Source organism: Carcharodon carcharias, chromosome 22 (assembly GCF_017639515.1).
Source record: "Carcharodon carcharias isolate sCarCar2 chromosome 22, sCarCar2.pri, whole genome shotgun sequence".
NCBI lineage: Eukaryota > Metazoa > Chordata > Chondrichthyes > Lamniformes > Lamnidae > Carcharodon > Carcharodon carcharias.
This window is the reverse complement of record NC_054488.1, coordinates 1,114,187-1,127,135: the sequence shown is the minus strand read 5'-3', so window position 1 is coordinate 1,127,135 and position 12,949 is coordinate 1,114,187. Positions and strand designations below refer to the sequence as shown.

Below are 12,949 nucleotides of genomic sequence, written 5' to 3'. Positions count from 1 at the left end.
GGTGAAGGATCTGTGTGTGATTGAGGTGAAGGATCTGTGGGTGATTGAAGTGAGTGATCTGTGTGTGATTGAGGTGGGGGATCTGTGTGTGATTGGGATGAAGGATCTGTGGGTGATTGAGGTGAGGGATCTGTGTGTGATTGAGGTGGGGGATCTGTGTGTGATTGAGGTGGGGGATGTGTGTGTGATTGAGGTGGGGGATCTGTGTATGATTGAGGTGAAGGATCTGTGTGTGATTGAGGTGAAGGATCTGTGTATGATTGAGGTGGGGGATCTGTGTGTGATTGAGGTGGGGGATCTGTGTGTGATTGAGGTGAGGGATCTGTGTGTGATTGAGGTGGGGGATCTGTGTGTGATTGAGGTGGGGGATCTGTGTATGATTGAGGTGAAGGATCTGTGTGTGATTGAGGTGAAGGATCTGTGTATGATTGAGGTGAAGGATCTGTGTGTGATTGAGGTGGGGGATCTGTGTGTGATTGAGGTGGGGGATCTGTGTGTGATTGAGGTGGGTGATCTGTGGGTGATTGAGGTGAAGGATCTGTGTGTGATTGAGGTGGGGGATCTATGGGTGATTGAGGTGGGGGATATGTGGGTGATTGAGGTGGGTGATCTGTGGGTGATTGAGGTGGGGGATCTGTGGGTGATTGAGGTGGGTGATCTGTGTGTGATTGAGGTGGGGGATCTGTGGGTGATTGAGTTGGGGGATCTGTGTGTGATTGAAGTGGGTGATCTGTGGGTGATTGAGGTGGGGGATCTGTGTGTGATTGAGGTGGGTGATCTGTGTGTGATTGAGGTGAAGGATCTGTGTGTGATTGAGGTGAAGGATCTGTGGGTGATTGAGGTGGGGGATCTGTGTGTGATTGTGGTGAAGGATCTGTGGGTGATTGAGATGGAGGATCTGTGGGTGATTGAGGTAGGGGATCTGTGTGTGATTGAGGTGTAGGATCTGTGTGTGATTGAGGTGGGGGATCTGTGGTTGATTGAGATGAAGGATCTGTGTGTGATTGGGATGAAGGATCTGTGTGTGATTGAGGTGGGGGATCTGTGTGTGATTGAGGTGGGGGATCTGTGTATGATTGAGGTGAAGGATCTGTGTGTGATTGAGGTGAAGGATCTGTGTGTGATTGAGGTGGGGGATCTGTGTGTGATTGAGGTGGGGGATCTGTGTGTGATTGAGGTGAAGGATCTGTGTGTGATTGAGGTGGGGGATCTGTGTGTGATTGAGGTGGGGGATCTGTGTATGATTGAGGTGAAGGATCTGTGTGTGATTGAGGTGAAGGATCTGTGTATGATTGAGGTGAAGGATCTGTGTGTGATTGAGGTGGGGGATCTGTGTGTGATTGAGGTGGGGGATCTGTGTGTGATTGAGGTGGGTGATCTGTGGGTGATTGAGGTGAAGGATCTGTGTGTGATTGAGGTGGGGGATCTATGGGTGATTGAGGTGGGGGATATGTGGGTGATTGAGGTGGGTGATCTGTGGGTGATTGAGGTGGGGGATCTGTGGGTGATTGAGGTGGGTGATCTGTGTGTGATTGAGGTGGGGGATCTGTGGGTGATTGAGTTGGGGGATCTGTGTGTGATTGAAGTGGGTGATCTGTGGGTGATTGAGGTGGGGGATCTGTGTGTGATTGAGGTGGGTGATCTGTGTGTGATTGAGGTGAAGGATCTGTGTGTGATTGAGGTGAAGGATCTGTGGGTGATTGAGGTGGGGGATCTGTGGGTGATTGAGGTAGGGGATCTGTGTGTGATTGAGGTGGGTGATCTGTGGGTGACTGAGGTGAAGGATCTGTGTGTGATTGAGGTGAAGGATCTGTGTGTGATTGATGTGAGGGATCTGTGTGTGATTGAGGTGAAGGATCTGTGTGTGATTGAGGTGAAGGATCTGTGTGTGATTGAGGTGGGGGATCTGTGTGTGATTGAGGTGAAGGATCTATGTGTGATTGAGGTGAGGGATCTGTGTGTGATTGAGGTGGGGGATCTGTGTGTGATTGAGGTGGGGGATCTGTGTGTGATTGAGGTGAGTGATCTGTGTGTGATTGAGGTGAAGGATCTGTGTGTGATTGAGGTGGGGGATCTGTGTGTGATTGAGGTGGGGGATCTGTGTGTGATTGAGGTGAGTGATCTGTGTATGATTGAAGTGAGTGATCTGTGTGTGATTGAGGTGAGGGATCTGTGTATGATTGAAGTGAGTGATCTGTGTGTGATTGAGGTGGGGGATCTGTGTATGATTGAAGTGAGTGATCTGTGTGTGATTGAGGCGAAGGATCTGTGTGTGATTGGGGTGAAGGATCTGTGGGTGACTGAGGTGAAGGATCTGTGTGTGATTGAGATGAAGGATCTGTGTGTGATTGGGATGAAGGATCTGCGTGTGATTGGGATGAAGGATCTGTGTGTGATTGGGATGAAGGATCTGTGTGTGATTGGGATGAAGGATTTGTGTGTGATTGGGATGAAGGATCTGTGGGTGATTGGGATGAAGGATCTGTGTGTGATTGGGATGAAGGATCTGTGTGTGATTGGGATGAAGGATCTGTGTGTGGTTGAGGTGGGGGATCTGTGTATGATTGAGGTGAAGGATCTGTGTGTGATTGAGTTGGGGGATCTGTGTGTGATTGAGTTGGGGGATCTGTGTGTGATTGAGGTGGGTGATCTGTGGGTGATTGAGGTGGGGGATCTGTGTGTGATTGAGGTGGGGGATCTGTGGGTGATTGAGGTGGGGGATCTGTGGGTGACTGAGGTGGGGGATCTGTGTGTGATTGAGGTGAAGGATCTGTGTGTGATTGAGGTGAAGGATCTGTGTGTGATTGAGGTGGGGAATCTGTGGGTGATTGAGATTGTGGTGAGTGACCAGTCGTGATGATATGCTATTTATGTTACAGTAATTGGTCAGTTTTGTTTGGCCTTTTACAGTGACCTGCTGGAGGATTATCCTGATGTAATTGAGGAACCAATCATCGGTCCCTCCATTATGTTCTCTGGACAGCCCGCCCGTTGGCTGACTGACACCTGCTCTCATAAGGTACAGCAATTACATTCAGTGAAGTGGAACATGTCTGGACAAGGATCCTTGTTGGTGTCCTAGTTTAGGCATTGTTTCTTTTTATCTCTTGCACCATTTTTCAAATGCAGCCTAGGCTAATAGGATTAACGTGCAATATTTGAAATGGAATTGCCCATCTAATGTAGGACTAATAGTGGGTGCTGTAGATTTCACTATCCTGTGCTTTATCACTCTGTCTGTTTTTGATGGAAAGGACCTACACTTTGTGTCTAAACATGACTACATCTGATCTTGGAATGTTCTGAGGAAAGGTGCAGAAAGAATTTTACTTTGTATTTCACCCATGCTGAACCACTGCTGAGAGCTGTTGATGAAACAATTTGGAGGGACATTTATCCTATATCTAACCTGTGATGTCCCCGTCCTGGGCATGTTTGACAGGAACTTGAAGACAGCGCTTTACTCTGTATTTAACCTGTACCGAACCTGTCCTGGGAGTGTTTGATGAGGACAGTGTAGAGGAAGCTTTACTCTGTACCTAACTCCGTGCTGTACCTGTCCTGGGAGTGTTTGATGGGGACAGTAGAGGGAGCTTTACTGTGTACCTAACCCTGTGCTGTACCTGTCCTGGGAGTGTTTGATGGGGACAGTGTAGAGGGAGCTTAACTCTGTATCTAACACTGTGCTGTACCTGTCCTGGGAGTGTTTGATGGGGACAGTGTAGAGGGAGCTTTACTGTGTACCTAACCCCGTGCTGTACCTGTCCTGGGAGTGTTTGATGGGGACAGTGTAGAGGGAGCTTTACTCTGTATCTAACCCCATGCTGTACCTGTCCTGGGAGTGTTTGATGGGGACAGTATAGAGGAAGCTTTACTCTGTACCCAACTCCGTGCCGTACCTGTCCTGGGAGTGTTTGATGGGGACAGTGTAGAGGGAGCTTTACTGTGTACCTAACCCCGTGCTGTACCTGTCTTGGGAGTGTTTGATGGGGACAGTGTAGAGGGAGCTTTACTCTGTATCTAACACTGTGCTGTACCTGTCCTGGGAGTGTTTGATGGGGACAGTGTAGAGGGAGCTTTACTGTGAACCTAACCCAGTGCTGTACCTGTCCTGGGAGTGTTTGATGGGGACAGTGTAGAGGAAGCTTTACTCTGTATCTAACATTGTGCTGTACCTGTCCTGGGAGTGTTTGATGGGGACCTCTAATGGCTGAAATGGAAAATGTTCAATTTTCTAACAGTGACTTCCCTTACCTTGAGTTTAAAGGTCTAAAAAAAAATAGCCATTTGACCCATTATAACCCGTGCCTGCATAAGGAAGTCTTCCTCACGTCACCAGCACACTGGGCAATGGGCATTGCCTTGAAACCACATGATGTTACTGTGTCCCAATGGAGTGTTGTGTGTCTGAGAAACTCTTGAATGTCCTGAAATGAAATACAAAACTTTGCTTCCTTGTGGACTTTCACAGTAAACGTAGATACTCTAAGTTCATTTCAATAGCTTATCAGATAAATGCACACCTGCCGTAGCATTGAGGTGCATTCCTGTTTCATTAGTTGGAGCTGGTGTGGCCACACAGAAGAATGAGCCAGAGATTATGTCTTTCATTGCTGTCCAGTGATGGCTGGGTACATTGTCACTGAATCATGCAGCACAGAAGGATGTCATTTAGCCCATCATTCCTGTGCCAGCTCTCTGAAAGAGCTAACCAATTAATACCACTCCCCTGCTCTTTCCCCATAGCCCTACACATTTTACCTTTTCAAGTATTTATCCAATTTTGTTTTTGAAAGTTCATTCTTTTCATCCATTAATGGGATATAAGCATAGCTGGCAAGACCAGCATTTGTATTCGATTCCTAATTGCCCTTGGGAAGGTAGTGGAATGCCACTGTCTATAGTATAGGTACACCCAGAGTGCTGTTATGGAGAGTATTCCAGGATATAGTTCTGAATAGTAATTAGCAACAAGGACCTTATCTAATATTTTCCCCCCTCTAGCTCAGGAGGTAGCGATCATTTCGAGAACCCTACTACTGCCTCAGGTGAGATAGCTAACTTGGCACAGACATGGGAGTCAACCTGAGATGTTTGGAGAGTGGTAAATCATTCACATTTCCTGCTACTGATTGACACCTGGTGGAAAATACAATGTGTGAATTTTGGCTCAGGGCAGTGTTTATTCAACCATAATGTCTCCCTCCTTGGTAGTATAACCTGTTGATAATCTTGGCTCACATATGAACAATGACTAATTCGGTAAGGTGCCAGTACTAGAAGGCATCTGGCATTTCTGGAAGGCTATCCTAGCAACAGGCAACACTTTCAGGAACAGGAAGGGGAGAAAGAAAAGAGAGGAGATCACAATGAAGGAAGCATGCTCGAAGAATCAGTGATTGTGAGACCTAGTTGTACCATGCAGATTTTGCACACTGATATCACTCACTGCTCTGCTGTCATTTTCTCCAGAATGAGGTTGCTATGATTGTCCGGCTCACCTTTGAAGCAATCGCAGGTGACAGGGTCATCTCCTGTCTACAGGTGATAAATGATGGAACCACAGTCATTTATTACAAATGGAAACGTCTCCCTGAGCAGAAACACTGTATAATAAAACCAAGTGACTCGTGGATACAAAGATTCTACTTCAACACCAACTCAGGTATCTATCATTGGTGGGAGTAGTTTATAGGCCCCCCTAATAGTAGCTATACAGGAGGATAGAATATACGTTAAGAAATAATGGAGGCTTGCAAGAAATATTTTGTAATAATCGTGGTTGACTTTAATCTTCATGTCAATTGAACAGATCAAATTGGCAATGGTAACCTGGTGGATGAGTGGTGTGTTTTCGGGACAGTTTCTTGGAACAATATGCTCTGGATCCCACTGAGGACCAGACTATTTTGGACCTGGTAATATGTAATGAGACAGGCTCAATTAAAGACCTCATAGTAAGTGATCCTCTAGGCAAGAATGATCATAACTTGATAGAAATTCACTTTCAGTTTGAGAGTGAGAAATGAGAGCCCATAACTCATGTCTTAAACTTAAATAAAGGCAACTACAGAATTGGCTAAAATGGACTGGGTAAATAAGTTAAAAGATGAGATGGTGCAGAAGCAGTGACTGATATTTCAGCAGGAATTTTGTAACTCTCAACAAAGATATATTTCATTGAAGGAGATAAAGGCTCTAGAAGGATGCAGCATCTATGGCTAAGGAAGTGAAGAATGATATCAAATTGAAAGAAAAAGTGAAGATTAGTGGTAGGCCAGAAGATTGGGAAAGTTTTAAAAACCAGCAAAGGATGATGAAAAATAATAATAAAGAGGGAGAAATTGGAGGTTAAGTGAATGGGTAAAAAATTTGGCAGATGAAGTATAATGTGGGAAATGTGAACTTGTCCACTTTGATAGGAAGAATAGAAAGGCAGAGTATTATTTAAATAAAGGAAGACTGCAGAATGCTGCGGTAAAGAGAGACCTGGGTGTCCTTGTATTTGAATCACAAGAAGTCAGCATGCAGGTACAGCAAGTAATTAGGAAGGCAAACAAATGTTGGCCTTTATTGCAAGGAGGATGGAGTATAAAAGTAGGGAAGTCTTTCTGCCACAGTACAGGACATCGGTGAGACCACATCAAGAGTACTGTGTACAGTTACTTACAGAGGGACATGCATGCATTGGAGGCAGCTCAGAGAAAGTTCACTAGGCTGATTCCTGAAATGAGGGGTTTGTCTTATGAGGAAATGTTGAGCTCCAATTTCATTGGAGTTTAGAAGAATGAGAGGTAATCTTATTGAAACATTTACAATTCCGAGACGGCCTTGACAGGCTAGATGCTGAGAGGATGTTTCCCCTTGTGGAGGAATCTAGAACTAGGGGGCACAGTTTCAAGATAAGGGGTCTCCAATTTAAGATGGATATGAGGAGGAATTTCTTCTTTCAGAGCGTCGTTAATGTCGCTAGTCACCAGGGCCCATGCCTTGGGGCAGTCTGGGGTTTTGGGCACCACCGCCCCACTCTCAAGTGGCCCCCTCATTTCTCAACGTGCTGGCAAACAAGCACGTGGTGGGTGCTGCACTCCAGGACAAAGCTTTGTAGCATAAAGGGGTTATTAGAGCGAGAGCCCAAGTCTGTATGGCTATTTATTTTGACAGCCAGAGTGAATTCTAGATGATGTAGTCCACCCTTGACCGCCTCTTGCTCTCCCGTGTAGGCACCAGCCCATTTAAGGACTACAGGAATCAAGATGGTGAAGCAGGCTAGGGAGGCCAGGAGAAGCAGCGGCTGCAGCAACAGTGAGACTCAGGGCCGCTGGAGTATTAGACGGGGCCGTGAGGAAGCGCATCTTGCCACCTTCGCAGCCATCCTGAACTCCTCCTCAGCAAGAATATCTCTAAACTCCTAGGCCTGGGAGTTGGGGAGCTGGGGGCAGAGAGTGAGGGACTGAGAGTGAGGAAGGGGGAAGTGTGAGAGTGAGTCAGTATGTGTGTGTGAGAGAGAGAGAGAACTCTGAGACTGGGAGTTAGCCAGACACATGCACGCACACGCACACACACACACACACACACACACAAATCCACAACATATACACATCCTTCCCCTTTCTCCCACACCAAAAACCTATCCATACACAGGGCCAGGAGAACAGGAAAACCCAGGCTGTAAAGTATCCCATTTCTGAACCCATTTTTGAATGAATTCCACTGAGGCCAGCTCGGGCTAACACAACTTTGGTGTTAGTTAAACCCAACCTTAGCTCAGCCTAGGTCCTTGGTTAGCCCTGCTACTTGACAATTTTTAATGATTATTTTTATTACTTATTTTTTTAAATGGTCAATTTATTGCTTTGACTTTTTTTTTCGCTCAGCATTTTGTTTATATTTTCTTCATACCTTTTTTTTGGAATTCATGTTTAATGTTGTGCCAAACCAGATCTCAGGCAGCTGCTGCTGTGTTTGTTGCTGAAGGGGAATGAGAGGCTCACAAGACCCCAATTGCTTTTCGGAGGGCTGGAAAAAGGGTTTATTCTTGCTCCAATAGAAATGGGAAGTATTGGAAATGCCCAGTACATCTGGCGGCATCTGTGCAGAGAAACTCTTCGTGAGACTAGTGCAGATTGTGGATCTGAAGTGTTGACTCTGTTCCTCTCTCCGCAGAAGCTGTCTGCCCTGCTGAATATTTTCAGCATTTTCTGTTTATATTTCAGATATTGCAGCATCTGCAATACTTCGCTCTCCTATTACATGCTCCATGCTTAGCATGTGTAAGTGCTGTTAGTTTCAGTGTAAAATGAGAAAATATTTTTCACAATGCAAAGTGTAATTTTTCTGTTAACAAAGCCTACTTGTGTGGATAGTGTAAGGAACATAATGTTTCCATTTCTGTTGGGCTGTTGCAAAGAACATATCTTTTTATTTTCTGTTGGATTATGGAGTAAAATTACAATGGCTGCAGTTTGAAAGACAGGAGTGAGGAATATATACAATGTTGCAGTCCTGGAACAGACTGTGCCATGAAAGACAGGGTGGTGCCAGAAAGGAGCCCCGAACCAAGGGAGCTGCCTGGCAACAATGCTTTAATTGGCTCCTGGCCAGGTGACCAGTGTTTTGTGTGAAGACAGTGCAGCAGAATAGCTCCTAGCCTGAAAAGAACAAGACCTATAACCTCTTTCTCCTGTATGTGCAAGATTCCAGTATAATTCCACAATAATAGCTAGCTGGCTTTTTCTTCCTCATATCTTTATAACCTGCTCTCTCTCTCTCTCTCTGAAAACCCCTGTCAAGAGGCAATGGGGAAAATGAAGTGCTCAACCAGTGAACTAAATACCGAAAGTACTGGAAGACCACCTCATGTCATCAACAAAGAACTGAAAGGAATTTGGAAGACATCGATCAAAATCAACCCATTGAATCCTGTACTCCAGATTGGTGCTATTGAACTGTTTTTTTCCCACCCTTAAAATCTATAATTTGTGTGTCTTATGTGTCTTGTGTGTGTGTAAGAAGGGGTAGAGTTTAACTTATAGTGTTAGAAGTTAGCAGTTCATATTTCTTTCTTTTGCCATTAGTTAAAGACAATTTCTTCAATAAACAGTTATTTACTTATTAAGTTTATAAACCTGGTGCTCGTACTCTGTTAACCTAAATTAAACAATTAGGTAGAATTGGGGCAACCTGGAGGTTTGATCACACTTTTCACATTTGTCGCAGCTCAGGGAACAGTGGGGCTTGACATTATAGTGCACTATCCCCAATGAGTCGTGACAATAGAAATAACACATGATTGTAGGTGAATATTTTGGTGCTAAGTTACTGGAAGGTTTTGCCATTTTTAAACTTGGAAGTGAAACCAGAAGTCATGTGTCAATAGAATATGGCACTATTAGTTCAAGATATTCTTATTTGTACATGGGATTGCTATTTGCAGTGCCTATGAAGTTCAAGTCTTTTAGATGTTGTTGTCCAGATATTGCACAGGGCCACGTTCAAAGAAGTATAGCTACTTGCATATTATGAACAACTAAGTTGTCTGGAATTGTCTGACAAAGCTGTGTTTATAAAGTGTATCATACTAAAACCTGAGCTTCTGATGGACTTTATAAGTAGAGGTATAGAGTACAAAAGCCAAGAAGTTTTGCTAAACCTATATAAAACAGTTCAACCCACCGTGATAATGGTTCTCAATTTGGGGAACCTGAAGGATGTGAGAGGGAGGGTCAAAGGGATAGAAGTATAAGGGGCCCAGAAAAGTGAAGCAGCAGGGCATGTGCTTTCTCTCTCTAGCTCTCTGTGCAATTAATCATGTGTAAAAGATGTTTAAAGATGTTTCAGGTTTATCTTCAATCTCACTAACTCAGATTATCTAAGGATTCGTAGTTTAGTAATTGTTTTTTGTTTTGATAACTGAGGTTTATAGAGAAACAAATACATAACTTTTCAAACTTATTTTAGCCCAAAGATGTTTGACAAGAAATCCCAATAGCTACAAATGCTGGGCATGTTTGCAAACTTTAATGACAAGATAGAACAGCGGTAGAGAAAAAGAGAAAAGGAAGTAAATAATGCACTCCTGGTGCCACTATCTCTGGGGACGTCCTTGCTCCATGTGCTAAAGATCTCCAGGTCAAGAATTGGCTTGTTCAGTCACATGAAGACACATGGCAGAAACTCATGACCCTGAGTAGACATCATCCTTGAATTGAGGGACAGCCAATGACGCTGACACTCTTGGAAAGGACTGAGAAAATGGTGCATGCCTGCAGAAGTTTGAGAACTTCACTGATCAGAATCAGCTTTGGTTCAAAGCTGAGGTAAAAGGAGGTTGTAATAAATAGTTTCTAATTATCAATTTTATTTTATTTGGCTCAACACAACACTGGGTTCTGCTATCTCGAATGGACCATAGGGAAGTTTGCGTCTTTTAAATGGGATTCCATCTTGTCAAAGGAGTCGCAACTTGTAGATCCAAACTCTTGATTATTTCTGTGTTTTCTCCTCTTTGCCTAGGTGTCATTCTTCCTGGAGAGACTGTTAATTTACCATTCACTTTTAAGTCATCAATTGCTGGGATCTTCACCGAGTCCTGGGAGTTTTGCACTCACCCGGTGGTGTTAGGAGGGGCATCTCTGCAGGTGGCTCTGTGGGGGGTGGCTCTGTTTGAAGACAAGAATGAAAGTGCAAGACAACAACTACAGGTCAGTGACATGCATTGGGAATTTACTCGAGTCTGGTGCCAATGTGATGAAAACAGTACCATGGTACTATAAATAAGAAAGAAAGAACGTGTATTTACATAATGTCTTTATGGACCTCAGAATGTCCCAAAGCTTTGCAGCTGGTGAAATATTTTTGAATTGTAGCCACAGGTTTATTGTGAATCAATGAGTCGTTCCACAAACAAGGAACCTGCTAAGTCAACAAGAAAACAATGTGGGAGACTGTATGACTAGTACAGTTTAAATGTTTTTGATCTTTGCTTTTACTGTCTTACTTGATTGGCTTCCGAGGCTTTTCTTTATCTCTCTGATCTGTATTTCTTTTGAACTGTTACTCAATGTAATGAATTTTATAAGATATTTCTGAATAAGAATTACTACCTTTTTAATCAAATATTTGAAGTACAGAATAACTGTGTTGGATGCTATTGACCAGGACAATACCACATAATGCCACTAGACAAGAGAGAGACATAATCCATGATGATACTCTAAACTGGATCAACAACTACAATGGAAATTCTAGACCAACTAAAGTTGTTGATCTGACTAAAGGGGCATACAATTTTTTAACTCTTTCATGGGATGTGAACATTGACGGCAAGGCCAGCATTTGTTGCCCAACCCTAACTACCTCCAAGAAGTTGATGGTGTAGGTGCACCCAACATGCTGTTAGGAAGGGAGTTCCAGGATTTTGACCAAGCGACAGTGAAGGAACAACGATATATTACCAAGTCAGGATGGTGAGTAGCTTGGAGGGGAACTTGCAGGTAGTGGTATTCCCTTGCATCTGCTGCGCTTGATATTTTAGGTGGCAGAGGTTGCAGATTTGGAAGGTGCTATTGGACGAACCTTGGTGAGTTGCTGCTGTGCGCTTTTCAGCTGGTACACACTGCTGCCACAATGCATCAGTAGTGGAGGGAATGAATGTTTAAGTTGGTAGATGAGGCGCCAATCAAGCGGGCTGCTTTGTCCTGGATAGTGTCAAGCTTCTTGAGTGTTGTTGGAGTTGCATTCATCCAGGCAAGTGGAGAGCAATCCATCACACTCCTGACTTGTGCCTTGTAGATGGTGAACAGACTTTGGGGAGTCAACAAATGAGTTACTCACTGCAGAATTCCCAGAGCCTAACCTGTTCTTCTGGCTGTAGTATTTATAGGGATGATCCAGTTCAGTTTCTGGTCAGTGGTAACCCCAGGATGTTGATAGTGAGGTATTCAGCGATGGTAACACCATTGAATGTCAGAGGAGTTGGTTAGAGCTCACTAGTGTAGATGATCATTGCCTGGCACTTGTGTGTAATTAATGTTACTTGCCACTTATCATCCAAAATCTGAATGTTGTCCAGTCCTTGCTGCATGTGGGCAGGGACTGCTCATTACTTGAGAAATGTACCTGAACGCCGTGCAATCATCAGCAAACATCCTCATTTCTGACCTTATGATGAAAGGAAGGTCATTGATGAAGCAGCTGAAGTTGGCTTGGCCTAGCTCACTATCCTGAGCAACTCCTGCAGCATTGCCCTGGAGGTGAGATGATTGGTCACCAATAACCACAACCATGTTCCTTTCTGCTCCAACTAGTAGAGAGTTTTCCCCCTGCTTCCCGTTGGCTTCAAATTTATTACAGCTCTTTGTTGCTACACTCAATCAAGGGCAGTCACTCTTAACTCACCTCTTTTATCTGTGTTTAGATCAAATCTGTAACGACGACAGGAGCCAAGTGCGTCGGTGAGCGGGTGACTAAGTGCTACTTGAAAGCATTGTTGGCGACTCTTTCTGTCACTTTGCTAAGTCAGCTGATGGGGCAGTATTTGGCTGGATTGGACTTGTCCTGCATTTTGAGGAGAGGACATACCTGGGAAATTTTCCACTTTTGTGTTTTGGATGCCAGTTTTGTAGCTGTACTGGAACAGCTTGGATAGGGCCCAGCTATTTCTGGAACTTAAGTCTTCAGTACTACAGCTGGGATGTTGTCTGGGATCATAGCCTTTTCTGTATCCAATGAGCTCAACCGTTTTTGATGTTGGATGGCGTGAATGAATTTGGCTAAAGACTCTTTCAGTGATGCTGAGGACCTCAGGAGGAGGTCAAGATGGATCATCGATTTGGTACTTCAGGCTGAAGATGATTGCATAATCTTCAGCCTTGTCCTTTGCATTCATGTGTCAGGCTCCACCATCGCTGAGGATGGGAATATTCATGATGCCTTCTCCTCCTGTTAG

The 12,949-nt window shown here is 44.3% G+C and overlaps 1 protein-coding gene across 2 annotated transcripts in view; it reads left to right on the top strand.

The window, feature by feature from the left end:
- Positions 1 to 12,949, top strand: part of LOC121293897 (mycbp associated protein) — a 271,885-nt gene that overhangs the window by 42,633 nt on the left and 216,303 nt on the right. For both annotated transcript variants that reach the window (XM_041217342.1, XM_041217343.1), the window contains exons 10-12: positions 2,911 to 3,019; positions 5,473 to 5,665; positions 10,516 to 10,703. In XM_041217342.1, the coding sequence (XP_041073276.1) occupies positions 2,911 to 3,019; positions 5,473 to 5,665; positions 10,516 to 10,703 (490 nt within the window). The remainder of the gene's footprint in view (positions 1 to 2,910; positions 3,020 to 5,472; positions 5,666 to 10,515; positions 10,704 to 12,949) is intronic.